This window comes from Podarcis raffonei, chromosome 14 (genome assembly GCF_027172205.1).
Source record: "Podarcis raffonei isolate rPodRaf1 chromosome 14, rPodRaf1.pri, whole genome shotgun sequence".
In the NCBI taxonomy this organism is placed as follows: domain Eukaryota; kingdom Metazoa; phylum Chordata; class Lepidosauria; order Squamata; family Lacertidae; genus Podarcis; species Podarcis raffonei.
This window is the reverse complement of record NC_070615.1, coordinates 8390963-8416206: the sequence shown is the minus strand read 5'-3', so window position 1 is coordinate 8416206 and position 25244 is coordinate 8390963. Positions and strand designations below refer to the sequence as shown.

Below are 25244 nucleotides of genomic sequence, written 5' to 3'. Positions count from 1 at the left end.
TGTATTACTCTTTGCCAAAACTCTAAAAATGTGACACAAAAATGTGACACAAAAAAGGAGACTACTGTGGGGGGCGTTCGGGAGTGGACCCGCCACATCTTCACAAATAAAAACAAGGCAGGGTGTTATGCCAAGGATCTCATGCCCTTCCATTATGCCTGGCCAGTGGCTCATCCTCCTCAAATTTATTCATTGCTTTTTCTTTCTTTCTTTTTCTTTTTTTACAAAAGAGTCTGAAAATGATTTCCCTTTTTATAGATAGATTATCCTTTAGATAAGGGACGTGGGTGGCGCTGTAGGTTAAACCACAGAGCCTAGGACTTGCCGATCAGAAGGTCGGAGGTTCGAATCCCCACGACGGGGTGAGCTCCTGTTGCTCGGTCCCTGCTCCTGCCAACCTAGCAGTTCAAAAGCATGTCAAAGTGCAAGTAGATAAATAGGTACCACTCCGGAGGGAAGGTAAATGGCGTTTTCATGAGCTGCTCTGGTTCGCCAGAAGCGGCTTAGTCATGCTGGCCACTAAAGGGAGATGAGCGTCGCAACCCTAGAGTCGGTCATGACTGGACCTAATGGTCAGGGGTCCCTTTACCTTTATCCGATAGATAGATACATAGATAGATAGTTAGATATAGATAGATAATTTATTACAGTCGGAGACCAGCTTATAAAACACACCTGGGGGTACAATCCCAGAAGGAAAGCAAACATTTAAAACAATGTACAACAATAAATTTAAAATTTATAAATGTGATAAGCGTATAGACACGTAAAACTTTAAGATAAGCTACCACAGAGGGATGCCCCAGAGTCACCCATGGAACTGAGTTTGGGGATTTTCTTAACGAACTAGTTTGGGTTGGGGGATTTCCTTTTTTATATATAGTATTACTGGATGAGCACTTTTAAGATTCCTCTTATTTGGATCTTGCTTTTAACTGATTTTTTCATGCTGTTTGTATTGTATGGATTTGTAAGTAGCTTCGAGGCGTTTTCTTCATTGAAAGCATCAAATAAATGCTTTAAATAACAAGAAAAACCGCAGTAGCAACAAACAGAACAATGAAAGTGTACGTAATGTTCAGGTACTTGTCCAGCATAACAATGAATAAAAATCACACACAGACACACATGTTTAGGCCTGGGCGATGTATCAATACATCGCCCAGGACCAGTATGAGGGGCAGACCACGGTGGCAGTCCCTCCACTAGCAGTGCTCCCTGGAGGAAGTCGCTAGCACAGGGACTTGGAGTGGTGGCAGTTTCAGCAGCAATATATCACTGAGTGAAGCCGATATCACAGTCTGCTCCTCATAGGGGTCCTGGGCGAGGTATTGATCTATCGCCCAGGCCTAGTAACTAGCAGAAATAATTTTTGGCAGCCAAGTTCAGACACATTTACTGATCCCTGCATATAGTTATTATCACCAGCGTCCAGTGAGCGAGGGAGAAAGAAGTTTCAACTGGCCGCTGGAGGCAGAGGGACTCAGGACCCGTGGCGGTTTCACTAGTGACACACCGCTGAGTGAAACCGCCATCCCACTCTGCTTGTCCCTCCCTCTGTTTCTTTAAACTGCTCAGCTGAGAAGCACACCACTGCCCTTGTCTCAGCCAAACAGTTTTATGGAGCCCGGGACCCGCCGTACGCCAGTATAGCTTGTTCATCTTAAGCAGACAAAAAACTCACAGCAATCCTGCTGTCCCTGGTGTCTTGACCATGGCCTGCTTGGGCTATTTCTGAGGTTTTCCCTAATCGTAGGAGGTGCTTCCTGTTATAGTTAAAATCAAAATGGTGATCCCTGGGGATCCTATTGCTGCCCTCTTTTGTTTGAATGGAGGACCCAGGAACTTCCCCTTCTACTTTCAGTTACTGCTTTTAAAGCAGGGGCAGGAGAAGCTTGGCACATTTCGTACCACCTTGTGATATTTCAGTCTGGTCTATAAATGTTAAATTTAAGCTGCTGGGCTTCAGCTTCCACCAACTCTGACCATTGACTGACTTGGCTGGGACTGGTGGGAGTTGGAATCTGACAGCATCTGGAGGGTCCCACAGGTTAGTCACCCCGTGTTCTGACTGTGTGTGTGTGTATATATATATTGTTTCTATTTCATAGAATCATAGAATTGTAGAACTGGAAGGGACCCTGGGGGGTCATCTAGTCAAACCCCCTGCAATGCAGGTATCCCAGCTATCTATTCTGTCTGCCTGTCCATATTTTCATTATTTAAAACAGCTCAAAAAGATCAGCAGCAGTTGTCTTCTCTTTAAGGGCTTCTGCTGCCAGCATTTTTTAAAATAATAAAAAAAATAGAGTAGATAATCAGCAGAGATTATGCTCTTGTATTATCAAACCGTCTCTCTCCCCCCCCCCTTCTTGGGGGGGGTGGAATTCTCAGCCTATAACAAATGTGTATGAAAACAAGTTCCCCCCTGGCCTATATATATGTATGTGTATATATATGAGCTAGTAAAACATACACACCCGCCAATCCGGAAGCTTGGAAATGGCAGATTATTCCGACTGCTGTCTCCCGAAGCTCGTCTGCATTCATTGTGGAAGGCTTTTGAGCAGCTGCTTGATGCTCCCTCCCATTAAAGAAAGGGGGGGGGGAACTCCGTCAGAGTTCAATCCGGCCCTGGAAACAGATTACACTCTAAACTGCATGCAGACTGCCTTAGATCTACATACTACGATTTATGTAAGATTCTTCTACACAACAGAAAATGGATTTGACAGCATTTTTGTCACTTCACACAAATATTCCTTTCTGGTTTCTTTTGCTTTCTTTCATTTTTTTTAAAAAAGATAAACAAGTGTGAAAACTCTCAAGCTATTTAGCAAGTGGGTTAAATCAGCCTATTTTGTTGGGCGGTTAAGTTCCCATTTGTCACGATGAAAGGAACTAGAAGAAGGATGTGCCAGAAACATTTACCTATTCCTTTATTTTGTGCAAGCAAAGAATTTTGTAAAATAGTTTTGTCAGCTTTCCATGCACCAAATGAAACAAGACCCACTTCCTTACACACACACACACACACACACACACACACACACACACACCTCTGTATGCTAATGGGATGGCTGTGCAGAGCCCCGCCCCCTGGCCTTCTGTGACCAATGATTGCACCTTACCTGGGCCAACACAGGGAACATGCTTGGGAAGCAGACCCCTGAAGCCTTCCTCTCTCTGAAACCCCTGGTTCCTCCAGGTGATCTGAATCTTCAAACATTCAGCTGCATTGATGCCCAATGAGATCTAGTGTTATGCCAGAGGAAGGAAAACATTTCTCCATCCACCATCTCTACACCTTGCATCATTTTAAATACTTCTGTCATGTCACCTGTGAGATATAGACGCCGGTCCCCAGGACTTATGTGGTACCTCGCAAGACGAAATTAATTCGTTCTGCGAGTTTTTTCGTCTTGTGAATTTTTCGTCTTGCGAAGCACGGATTCCCTGGGTATCCCTGGGTATTCCCTGGGTTTTAAGAAAAAGGAAACAAACTCGCAAGACGTTTTCGTCTTGTGAAGCAAGCCCATAGGGAAATTCGTCTTGCGAAGCAACTCAAAAAATGAAAAACTCTTTCGTCTTGCGAGTTTTTCGTCTTACGAGGCATTCATCTTGCGAGGTACCACTGTAGTTCCTGGACTCCTTTGAAATAATAAAGTCTGGGCAAAGTTGATGAAGCAGCAATATTTTATTGAAAATAAACACTTGCAAGTGGGTGACCTGAAAAGGCAGGCACACACTTTTTTGTCACAAACATGAATATATAAACCCTTTTCCTGAGCGCAAGTCCCTCCTTTGCCGCCCACTAGGAAGGGGCGTTCAAAGTTCACACCTATCGCATCCGCCTATTATAGCAATGTAAAATCCAACCCCCACTCCCTCTTTCATCCCCCAAAGCCACTTATTTTTCCTGTTCCCCAAAGTCCCTTAGGGCTTGCCAATTGGAAGGTTGGCGGTTTGAATCCCTGCGATGGGGTGAGCGCCCATTGCTCGGTCCCAGCTTCTGCCTACCTAGCAATTCGAAAGCACGGCAAAGTGCAAGTAGATAAATAGGTACCACTCCAGCAGGAAGGTAAACAGCGTTTCCATGCGCTGCTCTGGTTTCGCCAGAAGCGGCTTAGTCATGCTGGCCACATGACCCAGAAAAACTGTCTGTGGACAAATGCCGGCTCCCTTGGCCAATAAAGTGAGATGAGCGCCGCAACCCCAGAGTTGTTCACGACTGGACTTAACTGTCAGGGGTCCTTTACCTTTTTACCCGTCCCCTTACATACTGTTTTAGCAATAAGGCTAGGTTCCTTTATTTCACCAAAGTGTGTAACACCTGTTTCAGCTACCTGTTTTGCAAAAAGCCCCTGGCCATGGTTGCTAAAGATACACTCTATTTCTCCAGAAAATTGCCACAACTTATCTTTCTCAAAAAGTCCCCACCTTCACGATTTCTAAAGAAACAACACCCTATAGAACATTTGACCACAGCTAGTTTGAAATATGAGGGACGCGGGTGGCGCTGTGGGTTAAAGCCTCAGCGCCTAGGGCTTGCCGATCGAAAGGTCGGCGGTTCGAATCCCCGCGGCGGGGTGCGCTCCCGTTGCTCGGTCCCAGCGCCTGCCAACCTAGCAGTTCGAAAGCACCCCCGGGTGCAAGTAGATAAATAGGGACCGCTTACTAGCGGGAAGGTAAATGGCGTTCCGTGTGCTGCGCTGGCTCGCCAGATGCAGCTTGTCACGCTGGCCACGTGACCCGGAAGTGTCTCCGGACAGCGCTGGCTCCTGGCCTCTAGAGTGAGATGAGCGCACAACCCTAGAGTCTGGCAAGACTGGCCCGTACGGGCAGGGGTACCTTTACCTTTACCTTTTTAGTTTGAAATATGCTAGCAGCAGCCTCCCACACCCTTGACTGCAATATTCCTATAGCCTTACACACTCCAGCTGCAATTTTCTTATAGCCCTATGATTTTTATGGTTAATAAAAGCATTTTCCTCTTCTGCAGGAACAAACTGAAAAGACAATATATACATTTCTCACATCACCTTTTACTCGGCTTATCTCTAAACTTAAAAGCCCCAAATTTTGCAACCTTTCCTCATAGAGCCTGAGGGATAGATCAGCTAGTAGGGGCATGAGACTCTGACTGTGAGGGTCCTGGGTTTGAGCCTCACATGGAGTGAAAGATTCCTGCTTGCAGGGGGTTGAACTAGATCAGGGGCAGGCAACCTAAGGCCCGGGTGCCAGATGCGGCCCAATCACCTTCTCAATCTGGCCCGCGGACGGTCCAGGAATCAGCGTGTTTTTACATAAGTAGAATGTGTCCTTTTATTTAAAATGCATTTCTGGGTTATTTGTGGGGCATAGGAATTTGTTCATATTTTTTCCCCTTCAAAATATAGTCCGGCCCCCCACAAGGTCTGAGGGATGGTGGACCGGCCCCTGGCTGAAAAAGGTTGCTGACCCCTGAACTAGATGGTCCCTTCCTACTTTATTATTCTATAATCCATAGGTGATTTGCTCTATCCCCTTGATCATTTTGATTGCTGAACTGTTGTCAACTCTACAACATCTTTTGTGACGTCAGCCAGCCAGAACTGCCGAATTCAGTATACCGAGTATACCGAATGCAGTTGCACCATATATTTGTGTAATGACATTATGGCAGGTTTATTTTCCTTATGATCCCTAGCATGGAATTTGCCTTTTTCACTGGGTGCGTGTCTTCCTCAAGCTACATACTGTGAACCTAAAATCTGGTTCCTGGTCTGTCGCTGCCAGTTCAGACTCCATAAGCATATACCGTATTTTTTGCCCTATAGGGCACACTGGCCCATAGGGCGCACCTATTTTTTTTTGGGGGGGGAATAAATAAATAAATAATCCCCCCCCCAGCCACGGGGCTGGGGCGGGGGAAGCCCGAGCTTCCCCCGACCCCAGCCCCCAGAACAGGCTGCTATCCGCAAGCCTTGCGAGCCCGGTGGGAACACCCTCTGGGCGCGCAAGGCTTGCGGACATCTGCCCGAAGCACGGGGCGAGCTCCCGCCGGGCGTGCAAGGCTTGCGGACAGCTTCCTGAAGCCTGGAGACCGAGAGTGGTCAGTGCGCACCAACGCCTCTCGCTCTCCAGGCTTCAGCGAAAGCCTGCATTCGCCCCATAGGACGCACACACATTTCCCCTTCATTTTTGGAGGGGGAAAAGTGCGTCCTATAGGGCGAAAAATACGGTAGTTGAAATTAAGATCCCCCTCCCCAGCATATATCACTTTGCACGCAATTGTATTCTCTATTTTACTTCCCATTCCCTCAGTTTGGAGAGGTCCTTCCAGAGGTCTTTGCAAGCCCTTTTTGTTTTAATAACCCTTGGGTGGAACAATATAGTATCATCAGCAAACTTGGCCACCTCACTGCTCACTCCTGCCTCTAGATCATGGGATTTGTCAAACTATAGCACAACTAGACTGGATTTCTCTCCCTGTGGCCTTGCTCTGTCATTAGAGGTGAACTGGAGGAGCTTCTCTCTTTTTGCCTTGTGGATTCCAATCACTTGAGCAAAGAGATTGCCTGGCAACTGCTTGAGACCAGCTGGGTTGTCTGTGTAAATAAATCAAGAACGTTTCCCCAATACATCCACACGCTCTGCAGCTTGAGTCTCTTCCCCGCTAGTCATCCAGCCTGCCTAGGAGGTTCCTGCCATCCCTCTTCGCTTACGGCAGGGAAACACAGCTGTCGAGTCAGGATGCCCTTGTCTCAAGAGGATGCAACGGGGTCACACCCTGGGAATCCCCTCCACTGCCTCCCTTTGCTCTCCCTCGGCTAGACAGGGAAAAGCATCACGGGAGGAGTCCATTTCATTTATATTTGAAAGGGTCGCAGAAGAATCAATGCCTCTACTGTGCGCCAGGGCCTTATTTGCTAAGGAAGGTTGTCACAGCTGAACTAGGCAGCGGTACCAGTGGCTTTTGGGACTGGTAGGGCAGAAGGCAGAGAGGTCAACAGTCGGTAGCACCAGGCTCCATGACAGCAGTCACGAAATTAAAAGATGCCTGCTTCTTGGGAGAAAAGCAATGACAAACATAGACAGCATCTTAAAAAGCAGAGACATCACCTTGCCAACAAAGGTCTGTATAGTTAAAGCTATGGTTTTCCCAGTAGTGATGTATGGAAGTGAGAGCTGGACCATAAAAAAGGCTGATCGCTGAAGAATTGATGCTTTTGAATTATGGTGCTGGAAGAGACTCTTGAGAGTCCCATGGACTGCAAGAAGATCAGACCTATCCATTCTGAAGGAAATCAGCCCTGAGTGCTCACTGGAAGGACAGACCCTGAAGCTGAGGCTCCAATACTTTGGCCACCTCATGAGAAGAAAAGACTCCCTGGAAAAGACCCTGATGTTGGGAAAGATGGAGGGCACAAGGAGAAGGGGACGACAGAGGACAAGATGGTTGGACAGTGTTCTCGAAGCTATCAGCATGAGTTTGACCAAACTGCAGGACGCAGTGGAAGACAGGAGTGCCTGGCGTGCTCTGGTCCATGGGGCACGAAGAGTCGGACACGACTAAACGACTAAACAACAACAACAACAACAACAACAACAAGGTGTCTATGACAGGCAGATCCAACTCATTCTACTTGTGCTCCCCTTCCAACTCTATGATTCTACTCTTGCCTCCATCCTGCCCCTGCTACTGAGTTCTTCAATAAGCAACATTTAGGACTAAGGGGGAGGAAGGTGACAGGCAGGGCAACCCGATAAAGTGATTGTAAGTAAGAAGACAGGCAGCTAGGTCCTGGCTGGGGAAAGACTGAGGTTGGTGGGGCAGAAGATGCTGGACTACTGTCAGGGACTGGGCAGAGGAGGAATGGTGGAGACCAACTCCCCATCCTGACCCCTCCAGGGAGGAGGAAGAGGAAGACAGTGTAGATTTACAACAGGGGTTTGAGGAAGGACACAGCTCAGAGGCAGATGAGGGGGAAAGCTGGGAACTAATGGGAGAGGAGGAGGCAAGACTGGAATGGCAGCTGACTGACACCGTGTCTTTAGAAAGCACCCCAGACCCTCCATCCCCCAGAACCTTGCGAGCCGTAAAAGTAGGAGAGCAAAGAGCTCAAAGGCAGAGGGCATGGAGCAGCAGCCATAGAGGAGATGGTGAGAATGACGAATGAGGAAGTGGGAGAGACGGGGGGAGGTGGAGATTCACTCGTCAATGCCACTATCCAAGAGGCTGAGTTCTATAGCCTCTCTCTGTAATATTGAAATAAAAAAGACAGTAAGAAACTTTTCCTTGTCTTTATATTTTACTGGGCAACCAGCTGGGAGCCGCTGGTAGTATCCTGGCAACTACATAGGTGATTGGCCAGGGCTCTTCTTACATTCTTATGATATTAATACAACTAAGCTAACAGTTTAAGGCTAGACTGGAAAGAGAATAATGTCCACCACAGAGGAAACATTGTACTCTACAAAACTGGTGTTCCACAGGAGCACACACAGTGATCCTGTTGTCCCTGACATTTACCAATGACTCTTTTCCTGGGAGGGCTTTGTGAGGGACAATGGCTTTCAGCATTCTTCGGGGGAAGCCATGTGCTTTAATTGTGCCTTCAGTGTACAGTATCTATGCAGCCTTAGATTGTGGCTCCTCATGAGCCTTAAGCACAAATGCCAAGAGGCAATAGAGACAAACACATCAAAAATCCAAAGGGTTCTGGAGCCCGATATAATCTATTTAAATGATGTGTGCTTGTGTATATCCTGCCATTTTTAAATTAAAAAAATAAACCAAACACGTTCTAAATATTTATATTATTTTCCTTTAACCAGATAAAATATGAATGGTTACCTATGGAGGGCATAAAACAAGTAAAACAAGTTATAGAAACCCCCAAGATCAGCAGCAGCATGGCATAGTGGTTAGAGTCTTGGACCAGGACCTAGGAGACCAGAGTTCAAATCCTCATGATGCTCACTGGGTGACCTTTGGCTGGTCGCCATCTCTCAGTCTAACCCAGGGCTCAGCAAACTTTTTCAGCAGGGGGCTGCTCCACTGTCCCTCAGACCTTGTGGGGGGCCAGACTATATTTTTTTGTGGGGGGGAATGAACGAATTCCGATGCCCCACGAATAACCCAGAGATGCATTTTAAATAAAATGACACATTCTACTCATGTAAAAAGACTCTGATTCCTGGACCGTGTGCTGGTCCCGGGGGGGGGGAGGTTACCATGGGGCGAGGTCCAGGACCTGAGTTGAGGGTCGGCAGACAGTCCTCCTCGGGCGAAGTGGGGTCCACAGCGAGGAGCTGGGCAAGGACAGGAACTCTGGGGGAAACAGGACTGGATGCTGGCCGAAACAGCTCATCAACGACGTTGCTCCCGCAACCTGGGACCGGGCTGACTGGCCTTTATCTTCTCTGAGGCCAGGGGCGGTCCCGGCCCCCAGGAGACCAGCCTCTCCTGGCCTTAAGGCGAGCACTCCTCCTGGGAGAAACCAGTTCCCTCCGCCTCTCTACCCTGAGCCTCTGCAGCTCAGGAGAGGCTGGAGGGTTACTGGACCCAGGGGGAGACTCACCTTCCCCTGACAGGGCTGGGAGAAGAGCACCTGTAGGCAATGCGTCCTCAATCGCCTCCGGAGCCAGAGTGGATTCAGCTGGTGCCTGCTCCTGAGGATCCGGCACAGGTGCAGGCGCTTCAGAATCAAGGCCCTGCCCCAGTTCAGCCGGCCCTGGAGGCGGGGACTCCTGTGCAGGCTGGGATTCCTCCGGTTCAGCCTCTGAATCGGATTCCCAGGTCATCACAGACCGCCTGCAGGCCGGATTTAGAAGGCGATTGGGCCAGATCTGGCCCCCGGGCCTTAGTTTGCCTACCCATGGTCTAACCTACCTCTCAGGGTTGTTGTGGGGGCAAAATGGAGAAGGGGGACCATTCACCCCACCTTGAGCTCCTTAGGGGAAAGATGAGATAGAAATGCATTAATAAATAAAACTGAATACAATAAATAGGTAAGTACCCACTAGGCACCCCCCCGCCCCCCCGAATCAGATGACTGGACAGATTTTGGACAGCTGTGCATATTTGAATGCATGCCCGTTAGCTCCTAGGAATTCCAGGAGAGCGTTTTGTCTAGAATCCCGAGTCGTGCGTTTTGCCTGACTCATCTTGAAGTCATTGTCATCCCCTCTTGAATTTCTGCTTGTTCATGAACACTTCATTCTCTCACAGGAGGCAGTAAAGCCAGAATGTGTTAACAGGTTGGGAGATGATCTGTGAAACACACCCAGGCTGCACATGAGAATTGAAGATGAATCCCCCATATTGGCGGGGGGGGGAGTGTTTGGCAGGGGAGGTGGGTGGAATATGAATGGAGAGAGGCATCGCATTGCTAAACATCAGATTGCGTTCATTGTCTGCTTTGTTAGCTATTCGTAGCTTCCCTTTTTGCTTCTGCTGCAATTGGAACCATGGTTATGGGAGGTCACATGCACTGGGAAATATGGCTATATATTATTGTCGCTATATTATTATTGTTAGAATGATAGAATTCCTTAGTTGGAAGGAACCCCAAGGTTCATCTAGGCATTGCAAGATTCACTGTTAAAGAATCTTTGGCAGGTAGCCATTCAAACTCTGTTTAAAAACATCCACCATCTTCTGAGGTAGCCTTTAGCCATACTGGAACTGGGGCTTCTGGGAATTGCAGTCCAAAAACTTCTGAGTTCTCAAGCAAAAGTGGGGAACTCATTGCCTTTAAAATGTTGTTGGACTACCCCCTGGACATGGCTATACTGGGGCTGAAGACCAACAACACTTGGAGAACTACAGGTTCCCCATCCCGGCTCTAGAACGTAGGGGATGTAAGGTAACAATAAACAGGGCAACTATGAGCTTAAAAATGGCATGTGATGAAAGCAAAGAGGGTGAATCCATCTTGGGTTGCATGGCTGCATGCGTTGCTCCCATCTCCTGCGCATGCATTTTCCGTCTCTTGGTACTTCTTTGGTAACCCTCTCCCCCTCCCTCCGCATTGGCCTCTCCTAGATCTTCCACATGACCTATGACCTGGCAAGCGCCGTGGTGCGGATCGTGAACTTGATTGGCATGATGCTGCTGCTGTGTCACTGGGACGGCTGCCTCCAGTTTCTGGTGCCAATGCTCCAGGACTTCCCTGACGACTGTTGGGTTTCACTGAATCGCATGGTGGTAAGTTGTCCGTGCCTGCCTGGGTTCCTCTGGGCTGCCTGGGAAGCACACTTTTGACCGGCAATGTATCTCCTTCACCTGAGCTGTTGCATGCCTTGATCTCAGCTCCACTTGTTTTCAAGTCTTGGACCCTGCCTTTCAATCACATGGTTCGCAAGGCAACTTACAATGGGTTGCAGCGATACAAAAACAAACATGCTAACAACTGCCCAGTGGTCCTTTTATCCCTGATGCTAAGTGCCCTCCTTCCTCTTGCTTCTGAAATCCCAGGAAGTCCATCTCTAGGATTTGGAAGCCCATCAGACAATGGCACTCTCAGCAAGCCCTCCCTAGTTTGAAGAAGTCAGCCATGCACACTTGAGAATTCTCTCAGGCTGCATCTCATCTTCTTGGACACTCTGTGCAAAGTGGAAACAACAACAATTGTAGCCTGTTCATCTGACTAGGTTGCCGCAGCCACTCTGGGCAACATCCAGCATATATAAAAACATACTAAAACATTAAACCTTAAAAAGCTTCCCTATACAGGGCTGCCTTCAAATCTCCCCTAAAAGATATATAATTACTCATCTCCTTGACATCTGATGGGAGGGCATTCCACAAGGTGGGTGCCACTACTGAGAAGGCCCTCTGCCTGGTTCCCTGTAGCTTTACTTCTTGCAGTGTGGGAACCACCAGAAGGCCCTTGGTGCTGAACGATGGGAGTGGAGATGCTCCTTCAGGTAAACTGGGCTGAGAGTTGGCCCTCCATCCTCAGGTCACCTGGCAACAGAAGCAGATTTCTTTCTAGCAGCTGTGTCTTCTATGCCTTAGTAGGCTGGGCCAAACTGGTTTTCCCTTTTCCCTCGCCTCCTTCCTTGGATGAAAGGAGTCCCCCCCGCCCCGTGGTTCTTGTTCCTCTGGTTGGTGGCAGAAACTGGGGTGCCCTCCCCCCACATTTAGACTCTCCTAAATTATTGCAGTAAAGGGGAATCCATTTATGCATTGTACATAGAAGTCCAACCCCACTGTGTCAAAACCCAATCAAAATATGGGTTGAGTTGTTGGCATGCAGAGGCTGAGGTCAAGACCTCCCCTCCCCTTGCAATTGCTCATGTTCCCATAAGGACCTCTACCTTACACACACATGGAGAACCCTAACTTTAGAGCAGGGATGAGGAGCCTGTGGCCCTTCAGATGTTGTGGGACTACAACTCCCATCATCCCTGGCCATTGGCCTTACTGGGGCTGGGGCTGACAGGAGTGGGAGTCTAACTGCACTGGGAGAACCACAGGTGCTCCCTCCCTGTTCTCGAGCATAAGGGAGGTAAAATAAGAATAACTAGGGCAAAAACTAACAAAGAAGGGTGATAGGTGTCCAAGCGATCAAAGCACTGGATACACACAGACACGCACACACAAAGAGGTTGAATCTAAATTTGTAATCTAAAAAAAGAATGGGCTAGATCAGGGCATGATCACAGCCTAAAAATACCTCCATGATAGCTTATTGGAGGGAAGAGGCTATTTGGAGCTGCTGTAAATGGCAAGAGCCGTGGTTTTGAGAGTGAGAGAGAAGGGTTAGCAGCAGGAACATTCCAAAGACACAATCCTGGGCTCTGTCCTTTCCCCCTGCATGTCAGGGCTGGAAGGGTGGGCATTGCCCAGGGAAAGGAGACCTTCTGAAATCAGGAAGCAGACACAGCTAAATTGAAAAGGGACAGTGGACCGGACCAGGGTGGGGGGACAAGGAGAAGGAGACAGTGCCCACTGACTCAACTCCCAGCCTCCAGATTTTCACCAGAACCCACAAACAGAGCCTACACATGCAGAACATGATCATGGGAAAAGAGGGGTGCTTTAGGGATGTATTTTGGCTTTAGTTTTTGTCACAATAGCAGCCAGAAAGGGGGGAAATGTACATATTCCCTTCCTCTTTTCTGCAGCTGATCCAATAGTAAGAGAACTGACGATGCAGGAACATCTTGCTAGTCCTTTGGCCAGGAGTGGGAACAGGCCTGAGGGTCAAATGTGATCCCTCTGGTCTCTCTCTCTGGCCGTTGAGACTCGCAGTGGGCTGAGATTATAATAAAATCGGCAAAAGCATAAACGAAAACACCAGTAAACAGTGGTTGGTTCAAAAGAAAAGAAAAATAATGTTGCAAAGCAGGCGTGCCAACCCCAGGGGGTGGAGGTGTCATCAGCCCCCTCAGTATTCCTTATCAGGGGGCTCAGCCCCCCCCCCCAAAATATTGATGGGGCAGAGGTGGCTGAATCACCGAGCTGAGCATGGCACAGCATGAAAGGCAGGCTCTCCTGAGCATGAGAGAGGAGGAGTCACAGCCATTGAAGCTATATGGCACTGGGCAAGGCCTCCTCTTGGTGAGACATGTGCAACATGTGTGTGATATCACAGGTACATAATGCATGTCATGTGTGCAATGTCACATGTGCGACCCACCTGCCCCCCCCCCAAAAAAAATGTTTGGCCCAAGACGGCACCTCTGTTCCAAAGGCCTGTCTAAGCAATGGAGTTTTCAGAAGACGTTTGGAAGTTAGCTGAGAAACAAGTAGATTATTCCTGTCCTGGTTAGGGATTTCCACAGGTCAGAACCTGCCACACGAAAGTCTCCGTCCCCAGTAAAGGCCAAAATTGAACTTCCTGGCTGTGGGGAACCACCAGACGTGCCTCATCAGAGGATCTCAGCAATCCAGGTGGAGCATAAGGAATCAGCCACCCCTTAAGGCTCAAGTTGTTTTGGGCTTTGCAAATTAGTCCAAGCATCTGGAACCTGCATTTCTGCAGAAATTTTATGGGAGTTTTCCTTCTCGAGCCAGTGCTGTTGGCAACATATTTATTCCCAGGCATCTGCAAATACCTTCCCTGTGTTCATGCCAAGAAGAGACACCGTTGATTACTCTAAAGCTCTTTTGCGGAGCAATGGAGGCTCAGTCACTGCTGCTGCTGCTGCCACCACCCTCCAGACACGATTAGAGGATTTGGAATGATGTGTCTCTTCTCATACTCCTGAAACAGTGAGACCAGCCTCTAAAGGATATTAAGAAACATTTGTAAGGCAAGCAGTTTAGAGAGAGGTTGATTATAGGGCCTGTTCGATGCTCCTTTGCATAGCCAAATATGGGACTGTGGACAAGGCATTATTGACAGTGTTGGTAATACAGAGAGACTTTAGCCCTATCTCCTGCGTTTATTACCCATTGGTAATTAATGCAGTGGGATGGAGGACTGCCCCCCCCCAACTCCCACTCTTCACAGATAATGAATGCCTGAAGAGGGTTAGCTAGCGTCAAATGTGTTATGGGTTTACCCTGATGCATATAGGGGACACAGAAAGGGCTGAACTCCTCAATGCCTTCTTTGCCTCAGTCTTCTCCGATAAAGAAAACAATGCCTGACCTGAAGAATTTGGAGCAAATGATTCAGCAGAGGAAACACAGCCCAGAATAACTAAGGAGATAGTACAAGAATACTTGGCTAGTCTAGATGTATTCAAGTCTCCAGGGCCAGATGAACTGCATCCAAGAGTATTAAAAGAACTGGCAGATGTGATCTCAGAACCACTGGCAGTCATCTTTGAGAACTCCTGGAGAACAGGCGAAGTCCCGGCAGACTGGAGGAGGGCAAATGTTGTCCCTATTTTCAAAAAGGGGAAAAGAGAGGACCCAAATAATTACCGCCCAGTCAGTCTGACATCAATACCAGGGAAGATTCTGGAGCAGATCATTAAGCAAACAGTCTGTGAGCACCTAGAAAGGAATGCTGTGATCACCAATAGTCAGCATGGATTTCTGAAAAATAAGTCATGTCAGACTAACCTGATCTCGTTTTTTGACAGAATTACAAGCCTGGTAGATGAAGGGAATGCAGTGGATGTAGCCTACCTTGATTTCAGCAAGGCATTTGACAAGGTGCCCCATGATATTCTTGTAAAGAAGCTGGTAAAATGCGGTCTTGACTATGCTACCACTCAGTGGATTTGTAACTGGCTGACTGACCGAACCCAAAGGGTGCTCATCAATGGTTCCTCTTCATCCTGGAGAAGAGTGACTAGTGGGGTGCCACAGGGTTCTGTCTTGGGCCCGGTCTTATTCAACATCTTTATCAACGACTTGGATGATGGACTCAAGGGCATCCTCATCAAATTTGCAGATGACACCAAACTGGGAGGGGTGGCTAACACCCCAGAGGACAGGATCACACTTCAAAACGACCTTGACAGATTAGAGAACTGGGCCAAAACAAACAAGATGAATTTTAACAGGGAGAAATGTAAAGTATTGCACTTGGGCAAAAAAAATGAGAGGCACAAATACAAGATGGGTGACACCTGGCTTGAGAGCACTACATGTGAAAAGGATCTAGGAGTCTTGGTTGACCACAAACTTGACATGAGCCAACAGTGTGACGCGGCAGCTAAAAAAGCCAATGCAATTCTGGGCTGCATCAATAGGAGTATAGCATCTAGATCAAGGGAAGTAATAGTGCCACTGTATTCTGCTCTGGTCAGACCTCACCTGGAGTACTGTGTCCAGTTCTGGGCACCACAGTTCAAGAAGGACATTGACGAACTGGAACGTGTCCAGAGGAGGGCAACCAAAATGGTCAAAGGCCTGGAAACGATGCCTTATGAGGAACGGCTAAGGGAGCTGGGCATGTTTAGCCTGGAGAAGAGGAGGTTAAGGGGTGATATGATAGCCATGTTCAAATATATAAAAGGATGTCACATAGAGGAGGGAGAAAGGTTGTTTTCTGCTGCTCCAGAGAAGCGGACACGGAGCAATGGATCCAAGCTACAAGAAAGAAGATTCCACCTAAACATTAGGAAGAACTTCCTGACAGTAAGAGCTGTTCGACAGTGGAATTTGCTGCCAAGGAGTGTGGTGGAGTCTCCTTCTTTGGAGGTCTTTAAGCAGAGGCTTGACAACCATATGTCAGGAGTGCTCTGATGGTGTTTCCTGCTTGGCAGGGGGTTGGACTCGATGGCCCTTGTGGTCTCTTCCAACTCTATGATTCTATGATTCTATGATTCTATGATTCTATGATATATGGCTTTTGGCTGAAGGTTTTCCGCTGCATTAAGCTAATATCAGCCCAGTTTGCTCATCACAACTTAAAATCTATAGGGCATGTCGCAGAAGTGGCTCACTGGAGGGGCAGAGCCATGACGCTATCTTCCTGGTAGATGGGCCACTGTTGTTCACCAGGAAGGAGAGGCAGCGGGGAGATCAGTGCGGTGCAAACACAATGGCGGCAGCACTGCATTGGCTCTGCTCCTGTGCTAGCACTGTGCCAACCTGTGCCCCCCCTTTCCCCCCTCTCGATAAGCCAAAAGACTAGCCTGGCTGCTCCACTCCTTCCAGCAAGCCACTTCTGGCCTCTAGGCATTCATGGTGGGATTTTGTGCTAGGTAGAGACATGTTGCTTTGCTCATGTTCTTCCAGATTCAGGTATATTAGAGGGAAATATATTAGATATGCAAATGTTATTTTGGGGAAATGCTACAAGATGCTGCAGGTGGAAGTGATCTTTTGTTACTTGCATGCTTTTTGCTCTGTGCAGGTAGAGTTTTGCTCTTGAACTATAGCTGTGAATTTGCCAAATAAGAAGTGATCTGAACTGGCAATTCAGAACGGCATCCACAGACCCTTCACGCTCCTTGAGCCCCACTTACAGCAGTATCATACCACTTTAAACAGTAATGGCTTATTCCCCCTGCTCAAAAAAATTATGGGAACTGTAGTTTCTTGCTAAGGATGCTGAGATATGTTGGGGGACCCCATTCCCCTCCCAGAGCTATAATTCCCATAGATTCCTGGGAAGAAGGATTGATTATTACACAACTATGAGAACTGCAGCTCTGGGAGGGGAATGGGGGTCCCCTAACAACTCTCAGCCCCCATCTTTACTGTCAGGGGCTCAGGAGCAGAAGCACAGGGGAGAGAGGAAATGGAGAGCGAAGGAGAGGAATCCGAGGGGAGCGTAGGGGAGTATGACAGTGACCCGAGAGATTCCATGAGCTTCTCCAGCGAATCAGAAGATTCCCAGAAGGGGGTGCCGATGGTGAGGGCAAGGGGGGTCCCAGGGGGGACGCACCAGAAGCAAGGGGCCAGCGGGGACTCCCAAGGCAGCAGCGGGGGATCAGGACCAGCTCCCCCACCAGAGCGCAGTGGGGGGGAAGAGTCACATGTGTCAGGACCAGCCTCTCCTCCAGCGGGGAGAGAAGATGAGTCAGGGCTGACCACGCCCCCATCGGAAAGTGGGGAAACGGAGGGGAGGTCAGGTCCAGCTAGCCTCCACGAAGGAGGGAGCAGTGACAGCAGTGTAACGGTCAGAAGGAAAGTGGGAGGCTGGGCGCGCGCGCCAAGTTCAAATGTGCAGGCGCGCGGGACAGCAGAAAACCCGGATTGGGAGCCAGGTCCTAAAGCCCGACGGAGGGAGGGGGAAGAGTCAGGGGACTCAGCGTCAGAAGAGTCTAGGAAGGGCGAGACCCCGACGGGCAGGCGGACCCAGAGGAGGAAAGAACAAAGGAAGAGGTGGAGCAAGGCTAGAATCTTAAACTGGTGTCAGGGGGGAGGAGATTCAGATGGAGCTTCGGCGGTCTAAAGTTTGAGACGTAGTGCTGCACGCTGCGGCTGTGGAAGTGAAACTGAACTTCAATAAAGACTTTTATACTAAACAACGAAGCAGCGTTGGTCTTATGTGAGCTGGGACCTCGGGCAGCTCTGACATTTACATTTACATTTCCAAGGATTCTTTGGGGGAATCCACCACTGTTTAATGCAGGGGTTCTTAACTGTGGTCCATGAACTCTTGTGGAGTCTGCGAACTGAGCACAAGAAAGCAACTTTCCCAATACTGTACAATAAGATAAGCTATGTGCAAAATTTTGTACATGTTTGTGTGAATTTTCCTGGTGTAGCTTTCATAAAAGAGATCTGTGACAACAAAAATTTAAGAGCCACCATTGTAAAGTGTTATAATAGTGCTTTAACTGTAAAGTACAGATGGGGTGATAATTTCTGGGGACCCTTTCAGCAGTCCAGTTACTAAGCCAGGGTGCAGATACTTGAAGAGGCTGCAAACCGGGAAACACAGGTCATGCCACACATCCACATCCACTTTGACCTTGAGGTCCTTGCCCTGATGCTGTGGGTCACTGATGGGACTGTGGAGGAATTCTTGCATGGCACCATCCCTCTCCATTGGCCATGTTGCCTGGGGATGATGGGAGTTGTAGTCCAGAACATCTGGAAATGGACCACATGGATTACCCCAGTTCTATGTGCAGACAGATGTTGAAGTCTCCCTCTTTTCATTCCAATGTGCTTACAGTGTGCTTTACGTGGCACAGTAGAAACGAGAGAGTGGAGATTTGAAGCAACTGAAGCTCTTGGGGCCAAAGGACAATAAATGCACATTGAGCACGGAGAATTCTTGAATGCAAGCAAATACTTGCCTGGCTCAACCTGATAAAAGGGGTTGCACGCCAAGGAGTTTCATTCTGGTCCTCAGATTCCCTAGGCTCTCAGTTTTCTTGTGCTCACAAGCAAGGCCTGCCCAGTCCTGTCAGGCCCCTATGGATCCTAATTTTTGAGGGTGTTGATTATTTTAATATTTTTACAGATTAACTCCTGGCTCTAGGGGGATGGGATAGAGGCTCTAGGGGGATGGGATGGAAATCTCTGCAGGGACAAGGGCTGTTTGAGAAAACGCCAGCTTTTGAAGCAGATTCTCCAGGGAGTGCCATGATATTGACTTCCTGCAAAGAGCAGCCAGGGAGGCGGGACATCCTGTAGTTCAGTGCTTTGCATTCAGGAGGTCCCAGCTTTGATCACCAGCACCTCCAAGTAGGGTTGGGAAAGATTCGCCGTCAGAAACCCAGCATAACTTCTGTCAACCAGACAGCACCGAGTTAGATGGACCAGTGGTGTTCCTCTGTATGAGGCAGCTTGCATTCCTAGTGCCAGGCCCTATCCAGCAGAAAACTCAGGGCTCACTGTTAGCTAGAAGCCAAATAGCATCTCTGTTTGCACAGCAGAAACAGAGAGGACTCAGTATCTCATACCAAACAGCTAATCCTTTGCAATATTATTTATTGATGGTTGCTTGTTAAGTTATCCTTCAGCAACCTGCACAGGAAGCTGCCTTTATAAGAGGTCAGACTGTTTCTGCATCTAACCTAATGTTGCATGCTCTGACTGGTAGCAGCTCCCCAGGGTCTCATGTGACGCCAGGAATTGAATTTGAGACCCTCAGTATGCAAACCTGTGCTCTGCCATTAAGCCACAGTCCTTTCCTATCCTGGTTCAGATCCTAGGCACAGACTTCTGTTTCTGATACGATGGAACCCTTTCTCTGATTTTGGTGTCGTGAACTAGCTGCACATATTTCCAAAGTGGAGCAGATAGATTCAGAGTCTTCTATTGTTCTGTTTTTAATTCCTTACCCTCAGATTTTACACAGAGCTCTGCGCATGCATTTACATCCAGCTTTAATTCTCCCTGTCCCCACCTCCTCCTGCATGCACACAAAACGTTGCTCCTTCTGCATGGCATTTCATCAATGAGCCAGGGCACAGAAGGTGTCTCAGTAAAATACTGCATAAAAATAATCCTAATGTAATCATGCCAAAAGAGCAGCCAAAGAACTGTCTACAGCATCTTTCCATTTCCTTCGATAGCCACTCAGATACATCTGAGAAGCCCTTGTGCAGGGCATGATGGCAGTAGCAGCCTCTTGCGTGTCGAGACCCTGAAACCACCCCCTCATTGAAGAATAACACACACAAGGACACAGATATTAGGCTAATGTTATTGGGCAAGTTTTGGCTGCAACTTTATTGATTACAGAATGTGAGCGGTATTGGCTTAGGCATTGAATGGACCCGACTATATCTGACTCCTGCCCGTTGTGCAGGGAGTCCGGCAAGGGTAAACCACCAGAAGGGGGAGCCCCATCAATACAGACCAACTCAAGCTCCCCCTGGGGTTCCCGTCAGGGTCGTGTCATGGTCCTGGCCCCCAACCCGGGCTTCGGACAAGATCTATATCCCCCGGATTCCTTTAATGGAATACCCTTAAGCTTGGGGGGGCAGGTGATGGCCACACCTCCCCTCCCCCCTCATAAGGTCAAACAATGCCTAACCACAACCCTAACAAAGTTGTGACGATTGCTACGAGGTAGGCGGAAACCAAATGGCCCATGCCAATTTGCCAAGTGGAAAATGTCCTACCAGGCCCTTCAACGGCAACCAACCATGGTCCATAGCAAGGCCAATGACTAAAACCTGAAAAAAGGGAGGGAGGGCGGGAGATTGAGGAAGCGAGCCAAGAGGAAGCCCTCCGGCTCACGCCTCAGCTTAAATGGCCCCGGCCACGCCCCCACCAGCCAGCGGATTGGCTGGCCAGTCGTTGACATGGCCGGGGTCCACTGCAACTCCTCCCCACGGTAAAGTAGAGCGGACTTGCTGGTGATGGCCAGCAACCGGCCTTCAAAGGCATGGCTCCCAGCCATGACACCTGTGTTCTGCCTCCATGGATGGCTAAGGCAATGTACTGGGAATCACAAGTGGCCAGAGAGCTGTTGCGCTCAGATCCTGCTTGCAGACATCTGGCTGGCTGCCGTGAGAACAGGGTGGGCCATTGGCCTGACCCAACAGGCTCTTCTTCTGTTCTTCTTCAACCACGGAGTTAATGTAGAGCCATCATGACTGGCATTCATTGATAGATTTAGCACATCACCTGTGAATTTGGCTAATCTCTTTTTAAAGCCATTTCAAGTTGTTGGCCACCACTTCTTGCAGCAGTGAATTTCATATATGCTATGTTATTCCTTGTCCACCCTGAAACTCCCATTTTTCACTTTCATTGGGAAACTAGCGAAGTTCTATTATAAAGAGAGGGGGGAGAAAGATATTTCTTTTCCAAAAAAAGTGTTTTATCAACACACACGTACATACGTACACATCTGTAATGGCAGGTTGCCAATGAGCCGATATATCGGAAGGGTGTGGTTGGTTCTGTACATGCTCCAATTTCAGAATTTTTGTAAATTCCCCCTAGGCAAGAATAAAATGTGCTTTTGAAACAAACTAAAAGAGGAAGCTTACAGAATAAGGTAAACCCACAAAATAAAATGATGGAAGGAGGGGAATCTACATGTCCCAAATTATTCTGATAACTATTGTTATCTTCATCTAATGTTCGCTATTGTGACAGTTTGGGTAGTACTGCTGCTGCTTGTAAAACACCAAAACTTTTATAAGCACCATGCACATATTAAAAGACATATGCTTTGCAGGTTCACATTCTAATAAACAGAATGCAAAAGGAAGCTGCCTTATACCAAGTCAGACCATTAGGTCCATCTAGCTCAGTATTGTCTACTACACTGATTGGCAGAAGCTCGCCAGGATTTCAGGCCGGGGTCTCTTCCAGCCCTCCCTGGAGATGCCAGTGGGGATTGAACCTGGAATCTTCTGCATGCAAGGCAGATGATCTGCCCCTGAGCTATGGCCCTTTTCAGAATGGGGAATGGGGAGGGAAGAAAAAACAACAAAAGTAAGTAATGGAGCAGGCAGGTGCCTCTTCCCTGTGGTGGGATGTTCTTCCTGGAAAGCAGGGGGTCAGCCTCCCCAGTGGTCCTTAGTCCCCTGGCTAATGTCAAAGGCCAGAGTGTGCTTCTGTTTGATGCTACAGTCCTGGGGCAACTGTTTGCAGGTTTAGGTATATAGGGAGGGAGAGTTGGTATGTAATATTTTGATTGATTGATTAATTGATTGATTGATTGATTGATTGATTGAATTTATATACAGCCCTGTACCAAGGGGTCTAATATTGAGACTATGGAGTGTTTTAAGGACTTTGAATTTTGCAAACTCTGATACCTTACCTCTGAGACTAAAGTTCAGATCAGAATTTTAGCTATTCGCCAGCTTTCACATTTCCCAAATGCAGTTCTTGGCTAAAAATCCGTCCATCAAAATGCATTTGTAAGTGTGTACTTTGGGGAAAAAAACCCATGCGTTTAGAAACACACCTTTCGATACATATTTCAAAGCAGAATCTCAGGCTAATGCGGAGTCTCAGAATAATGCAGAAATGAGCATGAGTAACACATCTAAATGTGACATGAGGTGGAAACAGAGTGATTTGTCCATTCATAGCAGAGCCCTGAGGACATAAGAAGGACGGTCTTTCACCTCATTTACCTGATCTCCCAGAGGCTTTGCTTCCTGCCCAACCTTGGACATTAGTTTTATTTGAGCTTTGCTCTGTTGTGAGGAGTCTATTTTATTCGAGTCCATCTTTCCCCCTTCTGGTGCTGTGCTGCAGACATCTTGATCCCCAACCATTTCAGGTGGGAGTGCCTAACCTATGACCCTCCACTTGTTGTTGGACTCCAGCAGAGCCGGTCAGGGGAGCTGTGTCCCAGCAGCCCCTGCAGAGCACCACGTTAGCTCCCCCTGGTTTGAGGCTAGATGTTCACCATCTGGATGGAAAGGTGTAACCAAAGGACGGCCTGTCCTTCATCTGTTTGGCTGTCACACCAAACCGGGCAGCATCCCTAAATGATAATCCTGGGTATAGGCCAGGCCTGACCAGTGGTGAATTGGTGAATTGGAACATCTGAATGGATGGATTGACACATCGCTGTCAGGCTTCGGACAGCGATTGCAATAAAAAGGAGAGCCTGATTGCTAACCGCCTTATAGCAGGAGTAAATGTAGCTGTAATAAAGATGTCAATGAGATGATAAGAATTTGAAACACCAACACTAGGGCCCTGCTATGGCAGGAAGCAGAAAACAGGGTGACCCAGCACCATAGAAAGTGGCCTTCTATCAAGGCAAACCATCAATCTGTCTAGCTTGGTATGGTCCACACCAGCCTTGCCTAACATGGGCTCCATCAGTGGAGGCTGGTCCATCAGGAGAAATGGGTCCTGCCCCACCAGTCTCAGTACTGCCCACCTGCCTTCTTGCATATAACCAGCCCAGAAGGTGGCTGGGGCTCTCAGCTTCCTCCTCCTCAGCCTCAGCGTTGTCTCTGTCTGCCAGTGGCTCTGCTCCACCTACTGCAGGGCTCTCTGCTTTCAGCTCCACCAGCCCCAATGGGAGTCAGCCGCCACTGCCTTCTGTACGTTATCAAGCTACAATTCCCACCATCCCTGACCATTGACATCTACTCTTGGCTTTTCTTTTCTTTCTGCAGCAGAGTTCTTTTACAGAAAAGTTTCCCCGCATCTTTAACTTATTTACATCAACATCAGCAGCATTCCAGCTATCTCTTTGTGAAATCCCCATTACAGAAATAAACGCCATTGGCTTCTGTTTCTCAGATCCTTTACAAAACTTTACACTGGTCATTAATAAAGATAAAACAAAAACAAATCAAGAAACAATAATCTTTTTAGCCAGAGACCTAATGCTGACTCATCCACATGCTCATTTACACTGACCCAGTCTTAGTTGATCACGTGCCCTGATAAGAGCACCTGTTGCTGGGGAAATTTTTCGTTGCCTAGCAACTTGTTCAGGGCCCATTACAAGTTTCTTCTAGAGCAGGGGTGACCAACTCCCAAGAGCTGGGGAGGGTTGGGGGGGTGAGGTCAAAGTTGTTGAGCTTTTTTTAGTAGGGGTGCTGTTTTTAGGGAGGAGGAGAGCCCTGTTTTTAAGAGGAACAGCCGGATTCAAACACTAAGGAAAGGGACTCAGCGATCGACCACAATCTACCAAGACCTCCTGGGGATCTATCAGTAGATCGTGATCGACCTGTTGGACATCCCTGTTCTAGAGTACTCCAACTTGGCCATACCGGCAGAGTCTGATAGAAGTTGTAGTCAAAACCATCCGGAAGCCAACAGGTTGGGAGAAGCTGGTATAAGCCCCAGCTGGCAGCAACTTCCCCGGGTTTCAGATAGTGCTGTCTCTCAGCCCTTCTCTAGCTGGGGATGCCAGGGACTTACTGTTCCACCAGCTACAGCCCTTGCCCTAGCTCCTCTGAGCAGCAGTACCCAGTGCCAAGCAACTGCCCTGGGAAATGCAGCTTTGAGTCTCCTTCTTACCTCCTAACAGGAAGGGAAGGTTCCCCTTGGGAATCGTTGCCCTGGCGCCAAGCCAGAACTCACCCGCCACCTCTCCTACATAAAAGCAGCAGTACAGATGTGTCATAATGCTGCAGGAACAATCTGTTCATTAAAATAGGGATCTATTTTTGAAGTGCCATCAGCGCTCCACATCCACATTGTGGACGATGCACACAAAACAAGCATTTTGCCACCTTTGCATGCAGCGCTGGTGCTGTGGCAGGAGTGCCGCGCTTAGACCAGGGAGACCTGAATTGAAATGCCTGCTCACAGACAAAGCTTTGCTGAGGGCACTTCTGGACTGTCACTGTTTTCCGGTGGGTTTCGATCGCATGCTGGCAAATCCAGGTTGCACAAAGAATGTTGACTGGGGAGGTCTTGTGCAACAAACCTGCTCCCCCAGTAGATCAGACTTCTCACAATGGGGAAAGAGGTGGGTAAAATCAACTGGGAAGCGTGGGATAGCACTTGTTTTAATGCAAGGTCATCTAACCTCCCTGCAAGCAAATCGGAATGAGCGCTCGATAAACAGGTCGTACGGGGTGACATTGGACCTGTTGCTATTTCTCAGTGTGGCCTCCCTGAGAGGCTCGTTGTGAGGTTAAAACGGGGATACCATGTGTGCTGCCTTCAGTTCAATGGAGGATAGGCCGGATTAAGAGTGTAATAGAAATAAACAGATGCACAAATAAAATCCAGTGAGGCTGGGTCACATAAGGATACAGCCCGTCCTTTTCAAGGATGCAGTTGCATGCAGCCATGGCTGAAGAGGAGATCGCCTCTGAACAGCCATCTGATGGGTGACTCTGAGTCATCTACGTCAGGAGTGGGAAACCTCAGTCCCAACTCTCAAATGTGGCCCTCTATAAGCCTCTCAATGTGGCCCTCAGGATCAGTTTGCACCTTCTCCTCAGCCACACGGTCTACTTGCCCTGCTACACACCCTCCTTGAGTTTCTTTTACC

At 48.2% G+C, this 25244-nt stretch overlaps 1 protein-coding gene across 2 annotated transcripts in view; it reads left to right on the top strand.

Annotated features, from left to right (window-relative positions):
* HCN4 (hyperpolarization activated cyclic nucleotide gated potassium channel 4) overlaps window positions 1-25244 on the top strand; it is a 127080-nt gene that overhangs the window by 72715 nt on the left and 29121 nt on the right. For both annotated transcript variants that reach the window (XM_053365408.1, XM_053365407.1), the window contains exon 3: window positions 11033-11194. In XM_053365408.1, the coding sequence (XP_053221383.1) occupies window positions 11033-11194 (162 nt within the window). The remainder of the gene's footprint in view (window positions 1-11032; window positions 11195-25244) is intronic.